Below are 16,586 nucleotides of genomic sequence, written 5' to 3' on the forward strand. Positions count from 1 at the left end.
TGTTCATTGTTAAAGATTGATTCACTAAACCGAGTGATTCTTCGAATCATTGCGGATTGATTCGTCGACAGAGATGATTCTCGGACGGTCAGAATGATTCAGTGACTCGAAAGTGTTTCATCATCAGTTGTTTACTCATATATCTCAGTGTCTAGTTCAGACAGCTTGTGTGTTTAGGTAAGCTCCCCAAATAGTTCGCATATGAATGTGATTGATTCTTATTAATTTACATATTCGACGTAAGCCGTTTGTTATCGTCGGGCCTGTATTGAATGGCTTTCAGTGCGTTAGCTCTCGGCTAGCGCTAACCTTCAACCGATTCCGTTTGTCAAAAAACACAACAACACTCAAACATGTCGTGTACGTGTGCTTCAGCAGCGAGAAAACTCCTAAACTCAGCTCACAGAGGTAAGAAGAAAGTCACACTTTTAAAAATATTGATGTTTGTTTGATGTTTTTTTAACCTAACGTTAGTTAGTTCGGCTAGCACTGCTGCTAGTGCGCTAACAATATATAAACAAACCGGAATGATTTACGATTATAAATATATTCACAAGTCAGCTTTCATTTAGGAGACATATTTTAATGTTTAAAGTAAAAAAAAAATGTTTTTTTTAAAGCTTGTTTATATAATCATTATTATTATTTGAATAACTGAATAATAATTAATTTACTTGTTTAATGTTTGTCATCAGTTAGTTTCGCCTGAATTTTTTTTACCCGATTCATAATATGAAAATGCAATTATCAGGACTCCTGTAGTCTGATTAGAAACATTATTTTATATGTTGCATTGGATGTGCTCCAATAAAGTGTGGTTTTTGTTGCCAGTGTCCTGTCGAGGCGCTTCAAACTTCATAACTGTCATCAGATTATTGTTATTTTGAGATTATTTCCTCCTGTAGCTCTCCTGTTTGTGTTTGTGCCACAGGATTCTCTGGCTCTGGAGTGCAGCTGCTGTTACTGAGCCGCTTGGGGACTCGTGAGGTTCATCTGGCAAGCCGCGTCCCCGTCAGGTGGTTCTCCGAGACGTCTGTGTATTATGCTGCAAAAGATGGGATGAAGGATGGAGATGGTGGAAAGGTAAGATGATAGATATGTGGTGTTACATGTCATACACTCTTTGTTCTCTGACAACAAGGGTTTGAGAAGGAAGTGATAACTTTATCGATTTAAGTCATGCTCTTCCTGGAAATTGTTTTATTACACTTGTTTTCCTTTTAAGAAATCTGTCGGTGAAGGAAGTGGGAAAAGAAGCAGCTCTAGTAATTCTGGAAAAGGAGGAAGTCACCTGAGGTGCCCCAAATGTGGAGATCCTTGCACACATGTAGAAACATTTGTTTGTGAGTACTTCATTTATATTACATTGTTTGGTAAAAAAATATATTTTATTATCATTGCATTTTTTTTTAATCTTATTTGATTTTATTCAATATTTTTTCTTATAATTATCTGTCTGCTGAGTGGATTACTCAAGGTGATCGGTTTCTTTTGGCCTTGAGCTTGTTTAAATAGGTCAGAGTGTTTACTGAACTAACTGTTCAGTGCTAAAAATACATAATACAAAAATACAAAAAAAAATGTTGCTTTTTCATCTGCTTGTATTTTAATTAGTAACATGGCTTAAAAGATGATTAGTTAAAACTAACATTTCTGATTGGGATTTAAATTTTCAACTTTATTTATTAACTTCTTGCTTTAATTAAACATAATTATGTTTCAAGACTTTCTTTCAAATCTTCCAGTTTGTGGTGTTGTTTGATGGGCTGCGCATTATTATAATGATTATTATTTGGGAATACAATATGCATAGATATCATATGGTAGTTATATTGTAAAATACATTTACATTATTACATTTTAAACAAAATAATTAACCTTTGCCTTTGCGAATCGATAATCTCACTAAGCAATGTTGATGCTTTTCATTCAAGAATCGTTCAGCGATTTTATATAAAAAAAACTAAAAAAAAACTGAGTTAAGGTGTTTTTTCTATTTTGCAGCATCAACTCGCTTTGTGAAATGTGAAAAGTGCCACCACTTTTTTGTGGTGCTTTCAGAAACTGACACCAAGAAGAGTTTGAGTAAAGACCCAGAGTCTGCAGCTGAAGCTGTCAAGTTGGCTTTCCAGCAGAAACCCCCTCCGCCTCCTAAAAAGGTCAATATTCATTAAACGTTGAGATTTTAAAGCAGTGTAACAACCTACTACAAGGTTAGCTGGTCTGCAATGTCTCTGTTTTTTTTTTGTGTGTTCTTGCAGATCTTTGGTTATCTTGATAAGTTTGTTGTGGGTCAGGATCATGCTAAGAAGGTTCTGTCAGTGGCCGTGTACAATCATTATAAACGCATCTACAACAACATGCCGGCAGGCTCCAGGCAGCAGCAGGTGGAGGTGGAGAAACAGGCCTCCCTCACTCCTCGAGGTTTGTACTGCAGAGCGTGTGTGTGTGTGTGTGTGGGTGTGTGTGTGTGGGTGTGTGTGTGTCGAACACAGAGAAGTTAGGAACAGGTGGTTTTCACTCAACCGTTCTTATATAAGAGACTCATAGCCATTAGGGTATTAATCTGTCACAGGATACAAATTATACTTGATGTAATCAGAAAGACAGGTTTAACTCATCAGTTGAAAGCAGGAAATTGAGAAGTGATCCTTTTGTGCTTCAAAGATTAAAATAAAAAAGTATCCAAAAATGATTTTAAATGTTCATTAAAGTGTGCTATTCCTTTACATATCAAAGCTTAAGTAAGGATTTGAACAAATCCCTAAACCTAAATATGATAAAATAGTAGTAGTGATGATTGCCAAGGGATTAATATTATAATCTACTTTTAAAGGAACAGTTCACCCGAAAATTAGAATTTGTTTAAAGTTTACTCACCCACAGGCCATCCAAGATAAAGACGAATTTGTTTCTTCCATCAGAACAGTTTTGGAGAAATGTAGCATTACATCACTTACTCTACAACGGATCCTCAACAGTGAATGGGTGCCGTCAGAATGAGAGTTTGCTTTTCACTCTGCTTTTTAGAAGATGTAGATTTATGGGCTGGAGTATTATGTTTTTATCAGCTGTTTGGACTCTTATTCTGACGGCACCCATTCGCTAAAGAGGATCTATAGGTGAGTAAGTTATGTTATGCTCAAAATCTGTTCTGATGAAGCAACAAGCTCATCTACACCTTGGACCGCATAAGTGTGAATGATTTTCCACTTTTGAGTGAACGTTTCCTTTAAGTGCTCTTTTCGGATGTGTCATGTTTGAAGGACTAGCAACCCATCATAGATTTCCATTGTGCACCTTCTTAAATCTTCTAATCTACTCTTTTTAGAAGCCAGTATAACCTCCATTGTGATGTACATTATCCATTAGTAATAATCCAAAAGCAACATTTTATGCAATCTGTCATTTTTTTGTCATTTGGCATTTGTACAATTCACTCGCAATTTTGCAGCAGAGTGCCCTGAATAGGTCAAGGTTTCTTGTACCGTGGGAATTGGTAGTGTTTTCGTCATAACTGTCCTCCTTTCTCTGTAGAGCTAGAGCTAAGACGACGAGAGGATGAATACAGGTTTACAAGTAAGTGTATGTCAACACCCATAATCTGCATTAATGTCCGTGTCATTTGAAATGTTTTTTTTTTCTGTTCTGTGTTGTTTCAGTTTGCTTTGATCTTTTTTAGGTGTTGTACAAATGCCAAAAAACCCCATCAGTTTTCTTTACTTCCTTTAACTTCTTTTCAGTGTTATATTAACACATATTTAAAGTGACAGTGCATGTATCGGAAACAATGATGTCATTTTTTTACCAGCCGAGCAGAGAGGGAGAGTGTCCTAGTGACCTGATTTAACTCTCATCATATGCAGCTTTCAGAGGCTCCTGTCACAGGAAATCCCATTAGATCCAGTGAATAGAGCAGCTGTGCACACTAAGCGATTTTACCTAGTCTTCACTGATGATGAGAGTACACATTTTGGTGCTATCGTTTTCAGTGTTATTTTAATATTATTGATGAAATATTTGGTCTTTTTATATTTTTATATATTTTTTTATATTACTTTGTGCCATAATTTTTATTGCTTTAGTTGCTAAGGCAATACAGTATTGTTCAAAATAATAGCAGTACAATGTGACTAACCAGAATAATCAAGGTTTTTCGTATATTTTTTATTGCTACGTGGCAAACAAGTTACCAGTAGGTTCAGTAGATTCTCAGAAAACAAATGAGACCCAGCATTCATGATATGCACGCTCTTAAGGCTGTGCAATTGGGCAATTAGTTGAATTAGTTGAAAGGGGTGTGTTCAAAAAAATAGCAGTGTGGCATTCAATCACTGAGGTCATCAATTTTGTGAAGAAACAGGTGTGAATCAGGTGGCCCCTATTTAAGGATGAAGCCAACACTTGTTGAACATGCATTTGAAAGCTGAGGAAAATGGGTCGTTCAAGACATTGTTCAGAAGAACAGCGTACTTTGATTAAAAAGTTGATTAGAGAGGGGAAAACCTATAAAGAGGTGCAAAAAATGATAGGCTGTTCAGCTAAAATGATCTCCAATGCCTTAAAATGGAGAGCAAAACCAGAGAGACGTGGAAGAAAACGGAAGACAACCATCAAAATGGATAGAAGAATAACCAGAATGGCAAAGGCTCAGCCAATGATCACCTCCAGGATGATCAAAGACAGTCTGGAGTTACCTGTAAGTACTGTGACAGTTAGAAGACGTCTGTGTGAAGCTAATCTATTTTCAAGAATCCCCCGCAAAGTCCCTCTGTTAAAAAAAAGGCATGTGCAGAAGAGGTTACAATTTGCCAAAGCACACATCAACTGGCCTAAAGAGAAATGGAGGAACATTTTGTGGACTGATGAGAGTAAAATTGTTCTTTTTGGGTCCAAGGGCCACAGGCAGTTTGTGAGACGACCCCCAAACTCTGAATTCAAGCCACAGTACACAGTGAAGACAGTGAAGCATGGAGGTGCAAGCATCATGATATGGGCATGTTTCTCCTACTATGGTGTTGGGCCTATTTATCGCATACCAGGGATCATGGATCAGTTTGCATATGTTAAAATACTTGAAGAGGTCATGTTGCCCTATGCTGAAGAGGACATGCCCTTGAAATGGTTGTTTCAACAAGACAATGACCCAAAACACACTAGTAAACGGGCAAAGTCTTGGTTCCAAACCAACAAAATTAATGTTATGGAGTGGCCAGCCCAATCTCCAGACCTTAATCCAATTGAGAACTTGTGGGGTGATATCAAAAATGCTGTTTCTGAAGCAAAACCAAGAAATGTGAATGAATTGTGGAATGTTGTTAAAGAATCATGGAGTGGAATAACAGCTGAGAGGTGCCACAAGTTGGTTGACTCCATGCCACACAGATGTCAAGCAGTTTTAAAAAACTGTGGTCATACAACTAAATATTAGTTTAGTGATTCACAGGATTGCTAAATCCCAGAAAAAAAAATGTTTGTACAAAATAGTTTTGAGTTTGTACAGTCAAAGGTAGACACTGCTATTTTTTTGAACACACCCCTTTCAACTAATTGCCCAATTGCACAGCCTTAAGAGCGTGCATATCATGAATGCTGGGTCTTGTTTGTTTTCTGACAATCTACTGAACCTACTGGTAACTTGTTTGCCACGTAGCAATAAAAAATATACTAAAAACCTTGATTATTCTGGTTAGTCACATTGTACTGCTATTATTTTGAACAATACTGTATATTTAAGTTTTTAATCATTTTTTTAAAATTGTAATTTAACAATTGACTCATTTATTTTATTATAACTTAATTAGCCTTTTTTTCTTTCTTTTTTTTATTTTTACAAATTGACTGTTAGAAATGTTCAACACAAGTTCATCTGAACTGACCTCATATGTTGCATGCTGTCAATTACCACAAATAATTTTGATTATGATAAAATTACCTGCTAATTTTGCCTGTGCAAATTAATTAAAATATTTAAAAAATGGTTTAACAAACAAATTGCGTTTTGAATGTTTTGATTCAAGCCATTTTTGAATGTCTTGCCTTGTAGACTGCGATTGCAAACGCATTGCTGTAAACATAACGAGTGAGACATCAAAATCATTGACTGTTGTATAATTATATAAAACCGCTTAAGCTGAGATTTCAAATCACTAAATCATTACATACATAATGAAGATTCCTTGAAATTCAGAAATCTTTTGTGAATTCCCTAATCTTCGAAAACTCAAAATACATGCATTTTGTATTTAGTTTTTGCTACTGTTGTGTAATTTGTCCAGAGCTGCTGCAGATTGCAGGGATCAGTCCTCATGGAAATGCTCTGGGCGCCTCCATGCAGCAGCAGCTGAACCAGCAGGCACCTCCAGAGAAGAGAGGAGGAGAAGTGCTGGACTCCACACACACTGACATCAAACTAGAGAAGAGCAACATAGTGCTGCTGGGCCCCACCGGCTCAGGTGAGACAGAAATACTCTTTCAGTGTTGTGGACAATTTGACACATTTTTTGATAAGCTAGGGGTCAATAAGATAAAAAAAGAATGCTTTTATTCAGCAAGGATACATTAAATTGATCAAAAGTGGCGGTAAAAACATGTATGATGTAACACAAATTCCATTTCAAATAAATGCTGTTCTTTTGAATTTTCCATTCATCTAATAATGCTGAAAAAAGTATCACTGTCTCCAAAAGCAAATAAAGTAGCACAGCTGTTTTTCACATTGATAATAAATCTTTCTCGAGCAGCAAATCAGCATATTAGAATGATTTCTGAAGAATCATGTGACACTGAAGACTGGAGTTATGACGCTAAAGATTCTTCGGCATCAGTTATTTTTTTAATAATAATAATATTTCACAATATTACTGTTTTTAATATTAGAATTACATAATTATTTCATTTAAAAACCTAAATGTCCCTAAACTTTTGAAACGTATGTCTTGACCTAACTAATCTGTGCTACAGGGAAAACACTTCTGGCCCAAACACTGGCCAAATGCCTGGATGTTCCCTTTGCGATCTGTGACTGCACCACCCTCACTCAGGCAGGGTACGTGGGAGAGGACATCGAGTCAGTCATCGCTAAGCTACTGCAAGACGCCAACTATGTGATCGAGAAAGCGCAACAAGGTAACACGTCTTGTGACATCTAACCACAGACCATGTTGTCCAGGAGTTTGTTCAATAAAACTTTGATTGGGGTGTTGAAATTGTTTCAGGTATCGTGTTTTTGGATGAAGTAGACAAGATAGGGAGCGTTCCTGGGATCCATCAGTTAAGGGACGTGGGAGGAGAGGGAGTGCAGCAGGTTGGTCATTAAACATAACCCAGATTCACTGTACTAGGTCACACGCTTCAGATATGTCACTGATATTCAGCTGAACTTTGTCCTGAATCGCAAGAATGCTGTTAAAGATTAACAGAAACAGTCTGTTATTCTTGGAATCTCACTTCTGTATTTCTGTACTACTTTAATCACTTGTGGTTGACTCATTTCTGCAAAATGCTATGGAAAACATGTTTTTCCACCACAGAATAAGAAGGTAATCACAACCTTTTTATCTCACAGTTAGTTTTTATCTCACAGGTTTTTTTTTTTTTTTGCCAATTCGGCCAATTCTTGAAAGAACAAAAACAGAATTGTGATATACTTACTGAACATTTACATTTTTTTGTATTCTGTGGCAGAAACACGCTTCCATAAAATGCAGCTTATACAAATAATTTTGTCTAAATAACCATTGGTGCCTAAAAATACAATGTCTTTACTTCAGGATTTAAAAAAATAACCTGAAACTAATTTAGTGGTGATGAGTGTCATGTGCTTCATTGTTTTTGACAGGGTTTACTGAAGCTACTGGAAGGCACTATTGTTAATGTTCCTGAGAAGAACACAAGGAAACTGAGAGGTGAAACTGTCCAAGTGGACACCACCAACATCCTGTTTGTAGCATCTGGAGCGTTCAACGGACTTGACCGTATCATCAGCAGGAGAAAGAATGAGAAGGTGAGTAAAAACAGGATGTAGACACATAACAACAAGGTTTTATTTTACACAATCATGCAAGCCCTTCTCGGTTAATTCATTTTGGTGAAAATCAGATGAACCGTCTAGGTTCAAAAAGGAGATTTTTCAGAAAAATGTCACGATGGAAAATTCTGTTTTTATAATGTAGCTGTTGCCTTCATATTCCATATGTAGTACCTTGGGTTTGGAACGCCATCTAACATGGGGAAAGGTCGACGGGCGGCGGCGGCGGCTGACCTGGCCAACACCACGGGTGGAGAGGTGGACGTGGTGGCTGAGATCGAGGAGAAGGACCGGCTTCTGAATCACGTGGAGGCCAGAGACCTCATTGAGTTCGGGATGATTCCGGAGTTTGTGGGCCGTCTTCCTGTCGTGGTCCCACTGCACAGCCTGGATGAGGAGACACTGGTGCGGATCCTCACAGAGCCACGCAATGCTGTTGTGCCTCAGTATCAGGCTCTCTTCAGCATGGACAAGGTTGGTGCCTGATATACAGTTTATATTTAAAAGAAATTGTGTTTATATTAATATTAAATTTTTATACCATGGTCTGTCTCAGTACTTGATTCTGATTGGCTGGCAGGTATGCATTAAAACGCTTTAATGCACACACAGATAGTTCCAAGTCAGTTTAATCAACGTTCTATATTAATGCACTGCTTTCATTGACGCACACACATTACTTGCACAGAGTGAGAGAATGAGATTGCGTTGTGCACGCAGAAACATTCAGGAGCACAGAAACTTGTCGTCAATGCTGCCCTGTGAATTGTATTTAATAAAATAGCTTGGATACTGGATTTCTGCATTGGTAAAATTGCTGTTTAAGTAACTAAGCTCATATCCTTATTGTCTGTAAGAGACAGATGCGCAGACGCAGGTCATGCAACCGTCATATCTCTTTTTCTCTTTCTTGACTGATTGATAATCAAGTAAATGTAATTCATTCATTGTAATAAATGTGACCTTACCTCACCGTTTCATCTCTGTGTCTGATTTGAAGCGGGCAGAATGCTAGCACTTACAAGCCATAACTGACTGACATTTTTATCTTTCCTGTCAATATTGCACTGCAAACACCATTAATAGCTTTAAGTCGTCAGTGCTGGCAAAAGACCATGGTATAAATGGGGTAATGCATGGTTAGCTGTATATCTATAGCTGTACACACATGCCTTACGTATATGTTTCTATTAGATTATTAAGCAAATAGTTTTTAGTGCTTCTCATTGAGTGAATATATTTATATCGTACATAATATAATAAAAGGTGATAAATGAAAAGTGAATGATGAAGTGTTTCTGGATGTGCTGTGTCTTTGTTTTGTATTAGTGTGATCTGAGCATGACACCTGATGCCCTGAGAGCGATTGCCAGATTGGCTCTGGAGCGTAAAACCGGAGCACGTGGGCTGAGATCCATAATGGTAAGACAATGCTGTTTTGTTGTTTGCTTTGTGAAGTTTTCACTTCCTCAAAGGCATGCTGGTATAATGACATGTGCTCTTGTGAGGTCATAAGCTGGCACTATTTCCCAACAGGAGAAACTGCTGCTAGATCCCATGTTTGAGGTGCCACATTCAGATATTGTGTCCGTGGAAGTGAACAAGGAAGTGGTTGATGGAAAAGCGCCACCTCGGTACATACGGTGAGAGCTGCGTGACCTTGTTTGTTACTTTTTCTGATCAAATGTGCTTCGAGTGGGCAAAATAAGGAAAAAAATTAATCTAAGTAGATCTGTCAATCATTTGAAGAATTTACTTCGAAGACACCATATTTTTATTTGTTTATTTATTTGAACTGTAATGCACATTGCAGTTAAACTGTTATAGCAAAAATTATTTAAATTGTATGTATATATGTGTGTGTGTGTGTGTGTGTGTCCAGCTCCAAATTTGAGAATAGATTAGCTGCGATATATATATTTTTTTTTATCGCCCGATAAGAGTCTCACCTTAACGCAGCACGTTAACGACGATAACGGCCCACCACTAATATATGTATGTATGCATGTATGTGTATATATGTGTATGTATGTGTGTGTGTGTGATTGTGTGTGTGTGTGTGTGTATATATAATTTGTAGTAATGCTTATATTTTACATAAAAATTATTCATATCAAGAAAAATATCTGCTCTGTATCATTATTTTTTAACTCAAACGAGTAATGATTCCTCATTCTGGATTCAATTTAAAATTATTTATTTATTTGATTATTATGAACATAGAAATCGTTCTCTAAGTAAACCAGCACACATTGCTGTCCCTTTGAATTTAGTGTCTCATTTGTTTAATGGCACATTGTGGTCGTTTGAACTAATCACATTGACTCTTTTGCTTTCCTCTTCTCTCAGAGCTGCAGCTAAAGACTCCTCTGAGGAGGAATACGACTCTGGAATCGAAGAGGAAAACTGGACAAGACACGCTGATGCCGCCAAGAACTAAAAACGACAAACCCGGTTTATAGTCAAGACATTTCTTTAGCTCCTTAAGGGTCCATTTCTCACTGTATGTTAGTGATGATTTGTTACTCGTTTTGGAAAATCTTATTCCTCGAAAATATGCCAAATCATACCTTTACTTTAAGCAATCATGGCGTAGAGAAATGAGTTTAAAATAAACCTAATTCTCCCCTGACACTTTCCTCGTAAAGAGATTGTTAACTGTATGTGAAATGTAAAGAGAATTTTATTTTATTCTTATTAACTTGATCTTGCAAGTGATTTTATGAACTGTTTGATTGGACACCAAACAGACAGAAAGTGAAGAAGGCTTGTACCAATGTGTGTTTGACTTCAGATCCACAATGTTTTTCTTTGTCCGGCTTGGAATAAATTACACATTTGTGTCATATTGGTCATGTACTAGTTATACTGTTGTATTGATACAATTATAGATCCTTATTAAGCTCTATCTGATCATTTTTTATAAAAAAGGCTCCCAATATGCCCATGCTAAATCAGTTTTTGTAGCTGACACACATGTATAATAATTAGTAACCCATCTTAATATCAATTTAAGTTAATTAGGTCTCCGACTTGTTTTTTTCTCCCCCTTCAATCAATGCGATGGGATTTTTTCATGTCAGTTTTGCTAGTACACTCAAGCTGCTATCTGCATTGGGATAAGAGTCAAGAACATCAGTGACTTTCTGGAATTGTATTGAATTGTATCAATGTGTTGTCAAGAAATTCTGTTGTTATTCACAAAGTGGCGCAGTGGTGGAAGATTTATTTGTATTGGCCAGATTAAAACAAATGGTACACGAGTAACTTTGGTCTCTTTGAGAAAGTTGTGTATCACTAACTGCAGTAGTTTCACAGTGATCTCTCCTGAACTCATTTGTAGTTGCTTCACAGAAATTGATTGCTTTTTTCTTTTTGAATTGCGTTGTTACAGAATGATATGAATTAAGTGCAAGGTGGGAAAGGGGTTAATTTTTGTATAGAGAGAGTAGAAACCATGTATGTTTTTGATCCTCACACTTAAGCACACATGTACAAAACTAATGTATGTAAGGAATAAAATGTAAATATTATCACTGATCAGTGCAGGTATTCTGTTGTATTTTAATGAACACTGAGAGAAAGATTGTGTTGTCCCAGGACTTTTTTTCCATTGTGGTTGACTGCCTCAGTCCTCATTCACTAACACTGTATAAGAGATGCATTTAAAGTGAATAACGAAGGAGGCTTTCATTCTGTCTGACTGCTCTTTTTGTTTTGCAAGGAATAAAGTTAAAACAACACGAGGGTGAGTAGCTAAATGATGCCAAAGTTGTCATCTGAAGGTAAACTGTTCATTGCAATAACAAACAATGAAATGTTTACCTATTTATTAAACGGGAACAAACAAAGAGGGATATAATGGACAAAATAACTGAATGATTTTATATACAAATATATAAAGTCATCATATACAATGAAAAATACTAACAAGTGCTTAAATCATTAGATAAAAAAAATTAAAAGAGCTTCTCTTGTGAATGCAAAAATCTCACCGGATTATTACAATTAATGGTGAAAGGGATGTTTGGAAATGTAAACTGATATTTCCTACAGACACACTACAGCAAAAGTACAGTAGTATATACACATTTAATTTAAAATAAAATGCATTCAGGAAGAAAAAATACTATTAAAAAATAAAAAAAGCTGCTCGCGGTAGGAGTATGTATTTAAAAAAAAGAAAAAGTTACGAAAAAACCATTACCAGTTACAGCATTAAAAAATCATACATTTACTTAAACATCTATACATTTTAATCTAAAATTGAATCATGATGTGTTATATCCCGGTTTGGTAGTATCGTCTAGGAACTATCCATCACTTTTAACTTGAAAGGGGTTTTATTTTGAAGACGCACCGGAAGTCCTTCCTTCATAACTTCCGTTTAAAGCTTGTCCTCGGCGTCGCTCACAACAATGCGCTTCAGCACTGGGTTGCTGTTGATTTCAGAGTGAAATAATGGATAACCCTCATCAGTTCGGTTACACGGGCGCCCCGCCGCCTCCCTTCGGCGCTCCCGCGGGTTTAGATGGCGCTGTTTATGCAGGAGGAGGCGCCGGACCACCTCCTCCTCCGCCCGCACCGGGACACGCGTGGCCCCTGTATCAGCATCCACCTCCGGCGCTGCAGCAGCATCTCTGGCCCCCGTTCCCCGCTTTCGACCCGAGCAGACCCCCTCCGCAGCACAGCGAGAACCCGCCTCCGTGCTGGTCCCAGAACCAGTGGCGTCCTCCAGAGCATCACTTCACGGGACAAGTCCCACCAAACCCGCCTCAGCATCCAGATGCAGCACCTCCATCATATCAGCTTTACTCCTCCAACCGGCAGAACTACCCATTCAACAGTCAGTCTATGAACAGACCCTGGCTGGACGGCCAACAAAACAACCAAAGCCAGAGTAAATCCATCTCTATAACAGCTTCTGATGAAGAATCCCTGCAGAGATCGAGAGACGAGCAATGGATTCGGAGTTTCCTGCTTAAGAGAAGACACACATCCCCTGAACCGAAGCAAACCAAGTCCAAGCCGTCCCTCTCTCATGTCCGACAGAAGCTGTATGGGACTGTCCAGATGCTGTCTGAGTTAAACAGGCTGTGTCAGGTGCTGAAGGATAGTTTGGAGAACGAGGACGTTTGGAACGAAAGCCTCTCAAAAGCGATCGAGCTGAAGAACAACATCCAGGAGAGCCTGACGGACCTGAAGGACCCGGACTGTGTCGACGGCCTCAAGAGGAAACTGCTGCTAATTCGTAAGAAGAGAGCCAGGATGAGGAGACGAAAGATGGAGCACGAGGAGGAGAAGCTGGAGCAGGAGGCTAGACGTGCTGAACGAGAGGCCGAGATTGATAAATGGCAGATGAAACGCATTCTTGAAGTGGAGGAGAAGAACAGAGTGAGGACAACTCTCAGCTTTCAACAGCTGGGCCACAAGTGTGGTTCAGTCCTGTTATACATCGCTCTTTAATCATGTATTCCTTAAAATGTCCCATTAAATATTATATTTATAAATATTAATTACTAACTATTATACTGTATTATTATTTTAAATATTAGTTATACTATATCATTTTGTAATATTATACTGTATTATTATTTTAATTGTAATATTACACTATTATTTAAACATAAATTATACTATATAATTTTGCAATATTATATGGTATTATTTTAAATATTAATTATGCTATATAATTTTGCAATATTATACTTTATTATTATGTTAAGTATTAGTTATACTATATAATTTTGCAATATTATACTGTATTTTAAATATTAATTATACTATATAATTTTGCTATATACGGTATTATTATTTTAAATATTAGTAATAGTTATGCTGTATAATTTTGTAATATTACACAGTATTATTTTAGTAAATATTAGTTATGCTATATAATTTTGTAATATACTGTATTATTATTTTAAATATTAGTTATACTATATAATTTTGCAATATTATACTGTATTTTAAATATTAGTTATACCATATAATTATATAATAACAGTTAATATACTTATTAATATTATGCCGTTTTTATACTATTATTAATTATACTATACATATACACACATTTATTATACTACATTATTAATATAATACTATGTTATTCAAATATTAAATGAATAATGTGTTTCTTTTTTACATTTATTTCAAATGGTTTTCTTTTATTAAAATGCTTCAGTTATAATAATATATTTTATTTTCTCTGTTTATATAATTTCTACTTTGCTTTGAACAGATGTTGCTTTTTTTTGTCATGTTTCTGAATGCCTGGCATCAGAAGTGGGCAATTTATTCTGAATATTCTGGATATTTCTGTAGTCTTTACATTTAAAAAGTTTTTGTGAATATTTATTTATAATCAGATTTTAGTTTTTCCTGTGTCCTCAATATTACCTTGCATCCAGTTAGTCCTTATTAAATAACTTTTTTTTTTTTCTTCACAAATTGGAAATCACTGCTATATTAACCAGTCAGTACTCAGAAACATACATTATTAATTCTGGCATATATTTCAGGGTGTATATATATATATATAGAGAGAGAGAGAGAGAATATATAATAGTGTAAATTTCAGAGTATGCAAAAAAATGTCCATCAATATCTCTGTTCAGGAGAAAGAGTTGAAGCTGGCCGCTGATGCTGTTCTCTCAGAAGTCAGGAAGAAACAAGCTGATGCCAAGAGAATGCTGGACATCCTCAAATCACTGGAAAAACTCCGAAAACTCAGGAAAGAGGCTGCAGCCAGGAAGGGTACAGCAAAAAAATATGATTTTGTTTGCTTGATTTTAATGTCCCCAAGAAATTGATCTGACACTTTGTGGTCTGTATAACGTTATTCTTCACACCTTTTGAAGAAATCAGTCTACGAATGGCTTATTTATAGCTGTTTTTAAATATGAAACTGGGGTGTAAAAAAATAATTCCAAGAGATTTTGTGTCTTCGTCATGTTCAGAGATTCATTCAGTCCAATCACTTCACCTAAAAGACTCGATTTCCATTCATTTTTTCCCATTTTATCAGGCATGTTTCCAGGGAAGGAGAGTGACGAGAGGTTTGAGGGTCACTTGGAGCGGTTGAGGAGTCTGATCCGTAAGCGCACGGCTGTGTACGCCACAGAAGAGAAAGCTCTGAGAGTCATGCTGGAGGGAGAACAGGAGGAGGAGCGCAAGCGAGACCGCGAGAAACGACTGAAGAAAGAGAAAGAGAAGCTGCTGCAGAAGAAACGACAGGTGGACACCATGCTGTTTGGAGGTGATTTTACACACACACACTCTTTTCTAAAGAGACCACAAGGTGGCAGTATAGTCATTTCTGAGTCTCTGTGCTATTTGAGGATGTGCTTCACTTGTGTGGACAGATGCATCCTGAAATAGTAGAGAATAAATCTACTGGTGATCTTTTCTTGCACTGGGATTTTTACGGCACCTGTTGCCTTGTTTTCATTGTTCGTAAGTGCTGTGTGTTATAGATACCTCAGCACAAAATGGAAGATGTAGATGTGCATTTCTTCAGTTGCATGCTTGTAAACTCTATTGGTTTCTTTTTCTTTAGCTGAATTGCCACCCGATCACCCTCTTCAGCCGTTCCTGGATTACTACACGCAGGCAGAGCGCTCCCTTCCTGCGCTGATTCAAATAAGGTCTGTTTTCAGATCAGAAGTGAACTCTAAAAATAACTCTGAGTAAATGTGACTTAACTCAAAGTATGTGTTGATGTCATATTTCTGCTGACAGGAGAGAGTGGGATCAGTTCCTGGTTTCTGACCAACACCCTGACGGTACATCGGTTCCTCCGGGCTGGGTTCTGCCCGAACAACCAGCTGACGACGTCTGGGCCACAGCCCTGGAGAAATGATGCTCAGTTATGATCCGACGCATTCATGTGGGGGGAAAAAGGTTTGGCTGGGAAAATGTGTGACCATATTAAAGGATACTAGATAGAGTGGATCTCCAGAAAACATGTCATCTTTAAATCAACGAAATGATTTGCATAATGAAAACATTTTTTTATTATTATTATTATTTTTACGATTGTTAAGTGCATTTTACACATTGTTATTACTTATGTGCTTGGATTTTTTATTGTCATTATTCCCAGTGTTGATTGTTGTTGATGCAATACGGATTATAATAACATTAAAAAGACTAAAATAGTTAAGTTTTATTTAAATCACAATAAATGAATAGAATAAATACTACTATGATGTGTAAATGTTGTTATATTATAGCGTGTATGTTTATTTTCATGAATATTTTGCATAAATCCTTTTTTGCTTAATATATTTGTGACCCTGGAGCACAAAGCCAGTCTTAAATCGCTGGGGTTTATTTTTAGCAATAGCCAAAAAAAACAAAAAACGTATGGGTCAAAATTATTGTTTTTTCTTTTATGCAAAAAATCATTAGGATATTAAGTAAAGATCATGTTCCATGAAGATATTTTGTACATTTCCTACTGTAAATATCAAATATATATATATTTTTTGTAATATGCATTGCAAAGAATTAATTTGGACAACTTTAAAGGTGATTTTCTCAATATTTCGATTTT

At 36.7% G+C, this 16,586-nt stretch overlaps 2 protein-coding genes across 3 annotated transcripts; both read left to right on the forward strand.

Annotated features, from left to right (window-relative positions):
* Positions 1–64: 64 nt before the first annotated feature.
* LOC113051968 (ATP-dependent Clp protease ATP-binding subunit clpX-like, mitochondrial) lies at positions 65–11,572 on the forward strand. 2 transcript variants are annotated; one of them, XM_026216170.1, is made up of 14 exons: positions 65–408; positions 932–1,083; positions 1,226–1,343; positions 2,005–2,159; positions 2,262–2,424; positions 3,538–3,579; positions 6,279–6,455; positions 6,964–7,128; positions 7,218–7,306; positions 7,841–8,005; positions 8,201–8,503; positions 9,359–9,451; positions 9,566–9,672; positions 10,379–11,572. In XM_026216170.1, the coding sequence occupies exons 1-14, from the start codon at positions 354–356 to the stop codon at positions 10,467–10,469; spliced, it is 1,875 nt and encodes a 624-aa protein (XP_026071955.1). In that variant the 5' UTR covers positions 65–353; the 3' UTR covers positions 10,470–11,572. The 2 variants fall into 2 exon arrangements, with proteins under 2 accessions (XP_026071955.1, XP_026071956.1); XM_026216171.1 differs by lacking the exon at positions 3,538–3,579.
* An 815-nt stretch (positions 11,573–12,387) lies between these two features.
* On the forward strand, positions 12,388–16,233 carry pdcd7 (programmed cell death 7). The gene is made up of 5 exons (XM_026216172.1): positions 12,388–13,423; positions 14,647–14,785; positions 15,057–15,287; positions 15,588–15,675; positions 15,770–16,233. The coding sequence occupies exons 1-5, from the start codon at positions 12,491–12,493 to the stop codon at positions 15,888–15,890; spliced, it is 1,512 nt and encodes a 503-aa protein (XP_026071957.1). The 5' UTR covers positions 12,388–12,490; the 3' UTR covers positions 15,891–16,233.
* Positions 16,234–16,586: the final 353 nt, after the last annotated feature.

Source organism: Carassius auratus, chromosome 32 (genome assembly GCF_003368295.1).
Source record: "Carassius auratus strain Wakin chromosome 32, ASM336829v1, whole genome shotgun sequence".
NCBI classification, from domain to species: domain Eukaryota; kingdom Metazoa; phylum Chordata; class Actinopteri; order Cypriniformes; family Cyprinidae; genus Carassius; species Carassius auratus.